This window comes from Entamoeba invadens (assembly GCF_000330505.1).
Source record: "Entamoeba invadens IP1 unplaced genomic scaffold scaff_1105074726659, whole genome shotgun sequence".
NCBI classification, from domain to species: Eukaryota; Evosea; order Mastigamoebida; family Endamoebidae; genus Entamoeba; species Entamoeba invadens.
Window position 1 is genome coordinate 19,239 of NW_004440135.1, and position 3,128 is coordinate 22,366.

The 3,128-nt window shown below is 31.3% G+C and overlaps 2 protein-coding genes across 2 annotated transcripts; both read right to left on the reverse strand.

Annotated features, from left to right (window-relative positions):
• Nucleotides 1-74: 74 nt before the first annotated feature.
• Nucleotides 75-635, reverse strand: EIN_513100 (actin, putative; the record flags this gene model as incomplete). The annotated part of the gene is made up of 1 exon (XM_004254375.1): nt 75-635. One exon carries the CDS (start codon nt 633-635, stop codon nt 75-77), a length of 561 nt encoding a protein of 186 aa, XP_004254423.1.
• A 127-nt stretch (nt 636-762) lies between these two features.
• EIN_513110 (actin, putative) lies at nt 763-1,152 on the reverse strand (the record flags this gene model as incomplete). The annotated part of the gene is made up of 1 exon (XM_004254376.1): nt 763-1,152. One exon carries the CDS (start codon nt 1,150-1,152, stop codon nt 763-765), a length of 390 nt encoding a protein of 129 aa, XP_004254424.1.
• Between the last annotated feature and the right edge of the window lie 1,976 nt (nt 1,153-3,128).

Genomic DNA, 3,128 nt, shown 5'->3' on the forward strand with positions numbered 1-3,128 from the left:
TGTTGAACTTATAAATTTTTAAATGCTTTATATTGTGTTTAAAATTCAAAAAACAAAATTGAAAACAAAAAGTTTTAGAAGCACTTTCTGTGGACGATGGCTGGTCCAGACCCGTCGTACTCTTTCTTGGTGATCCACATGTTCTGGAAAGTGGACAATGAAGCAAGAATTGAGCCTCCAATCCAGACAGAGTACTTTCTCTCTGGTGGTGCAATGACCTTGATCTTCATTGTTGGTGGTGCAAGAGCAACCATCTCCTTCTCAAGTCTGTCATTGATGCATGGGTACATAGAGGTTCCACCAGACAAGACGATGTTTCCGTACAAGTCCTTTCTGATATCGACATCGCACTTCATGATTGAGTTGTAAGTAGTCTCGTGGATACCTGATGCTTCCATACCAAGGAATGATGGCTGGAAGAGTGTTTCTGGGCATCTGAATCTCTCATTGCCAATGGTGATGACTTGACCATCTGGAAGTTCGTACGACTTCTCGAGTTCTGATGATGAGGCAGCCTTTTGCATTTCTTCGTTGAAGTCAAGAGCAAAGTAACAGAGTATTTCTTTAATGTCTCTGACAATTTTTCTTTCAGCAGTTGTGGTGAATGAGTAACCTCTTTCAGTCAAGATCTTCATGAGGTAGTCGGTGAGATCTGATCAGCAAAATCAATTCTGAGAATGGCGTGTGGAGTGAGAATCCTTCATGGATTGGGACGCAGTGAGAGACACCGTCACCAGAATTTATGACAATAAAGTCGTTCTATCAATGGCGTACAATGAAAGAACGCCCCAATTCAACGTACATGGCTGGGACGTTGAAAGTCTTGAACATGATTTGTGTCATCTTTTCTCTGTTAGCCTTTGGGTTCATTGGGGCTTCGGTCAAGAGGACTGAATGCTCTTCTGGTGCAATTCTGAGCTCGTTGTAGAAAGTGTGGTGCCAGATCTTCTCCATATCGTCCCAGTTGTTGACAATGCCGTGCTCAATTGGGTACTTCAAAGTCAAGATACCTCTCTTTGATTGTGCTTCATCTCCAACATAAGTGTCCTTGTTGCCCATACCAACCATTACTGAGACTTGTTTTGGTCTTCCAACAATTGATGGGAAGACAGCTTGTGATGCGTCATCACCAGCTAAACCGGCCTTGCACATACCGGATCCATTATCTACAACAAGTCTTGTACTTCAGCTCCTTCTTCTCCTATTTGAATGTCTTCTTCTTTCAACTTTGTTGCTTATATATAAATTGGTTAAAATTTTTTGTTGAAGATATCGTTAGGCAGTTCTTTTAGTTCGCTTCAGTCTTTGGAGTTTTGATTTATTAACTTTTCAAATTCCAAGTAAACATTCTAATTTTAAATCAATTAAAAATTGTTAAAAAATAATATAAAACAAAAGTGTATAAAATGCAAGAGGTAGGGTTCGAACCCACGCCTTCGAAAAGACTCGTACCTGAAAAGAGCGCCTTGGACCACTCGGCCACTCTTGCTTCACTTTCAATTATAAAAAATATAATAAACTACAATAATTCATATGTTTTAAAATAATTAAACTACTGAATATAATTATAATATAAAATACAAAAATTAATAAAACTATCTTATTCATTTTAATCACTGGTTATTATAACGTCATCTAATGTTGTTAATTTTACTGATATAATACTTTTTTAGACTGAACATTGTTGCAAACAATATAATTTCATATTAAATATTGTTATGATACTATTTTCAAATTATAAATTAAACTGTTTTTCAAAACTCTGTACTGGGATGCCCCGATTTTTTAGACAAATAATTTCTAAATAATTTTTCCTTTGCTTAACCCTCATTTTTTGTTCAAAATATTTACTCGAAAAAAACAAAATAACGAACCTGACTTTTTTAAATTTTACTTGACAAACAAATCTTCCACCAAAAATTTACTTGAAAAATATAAAAAACAAACTTATGATTAAAATTTTGATTACCATAACACGATTTTTGCCAAAAAGATAAAACACAACTTTATAATTAAATGTCCATGTTTACAGAATCACCAAGGTGTGTTTCAGATAAAAATGAAAAGTATAAACAAGTAAAATAGGCATTCAGAGAAGATAAATAGGTTAAGACTTTACAATTGAAAAGTTTTTTTTAATTTTTGAACTGTTTATTTTATTTAAGACTCTTTTGATTAATAACCTTGATTGTTTAAATGTTTGTTTTATGTTATTGATGACTTTTTTAATTGTTGAAATGAACAAAAACTTATTATTAATTTAAGTGTTGTATCATTTGATGTAGTGGTGTCCTTCATCACATCATTTGTTTATTGTTATATTACGTTTATCTTATGTTTGTTAGAAATATGTTGTTTTACTCACGTTTAGTTACAAAATAAACCACTGACCAAATAACGAACCTGGAAAATCGGGGAAGATTTACCTAATATTTGTGTGATTTCCCGATTTTTTGTTCAATAATTGAAACTGTATTGATTTTTAAAGATTTTAAACTGTGTACCTTTGTTGGTTCAACAAACAGTAAAATAAAACAAATAAAAAATAGTAAATAACGGGAAACTGGGACAAAGGGTTTTTATAAATTTCGGAAACGGTACAGAGTTTTGGAAAACATTTTAATTGATTGATTTTTGTGAAACACATCGAGTTTAAAAAGTAGTGTCAACAAGTTTAATGATTTTGAAAAACAAAACTAAACGATAAAGGTTTAAATAAGACGTTGTAAATCAACGACAAATCATTTTAACAAGAAAAAACTTTGTTATTTTGTTTGATTTTACTGCACTTGGTAAATAATTGATAATTTTGAAAATTAATTAATTTAGTTTGTTTTACTATATTTATAATAAAAAATAAGTGGTCAATTTCCGAAATATTAAATGAATATTTGAATACACTTTTAACAGGAAGTGTTTTTAAGTGTTGAATTTAAAAAATAAACGAAATTATTAAACAATTTAAAAAACAATTATAATAGCATTAAATTAAATTCAATTGATCAAAAACACCAAATCTCAAGTTTATAAAATATAGTTAGTTTCACAACAATTCCTTATTTTTTCATAACAAGGAAAAAAATAGATTTCTGTTTCATAACAATTAGATTTGTACATTTTTTCAGCCC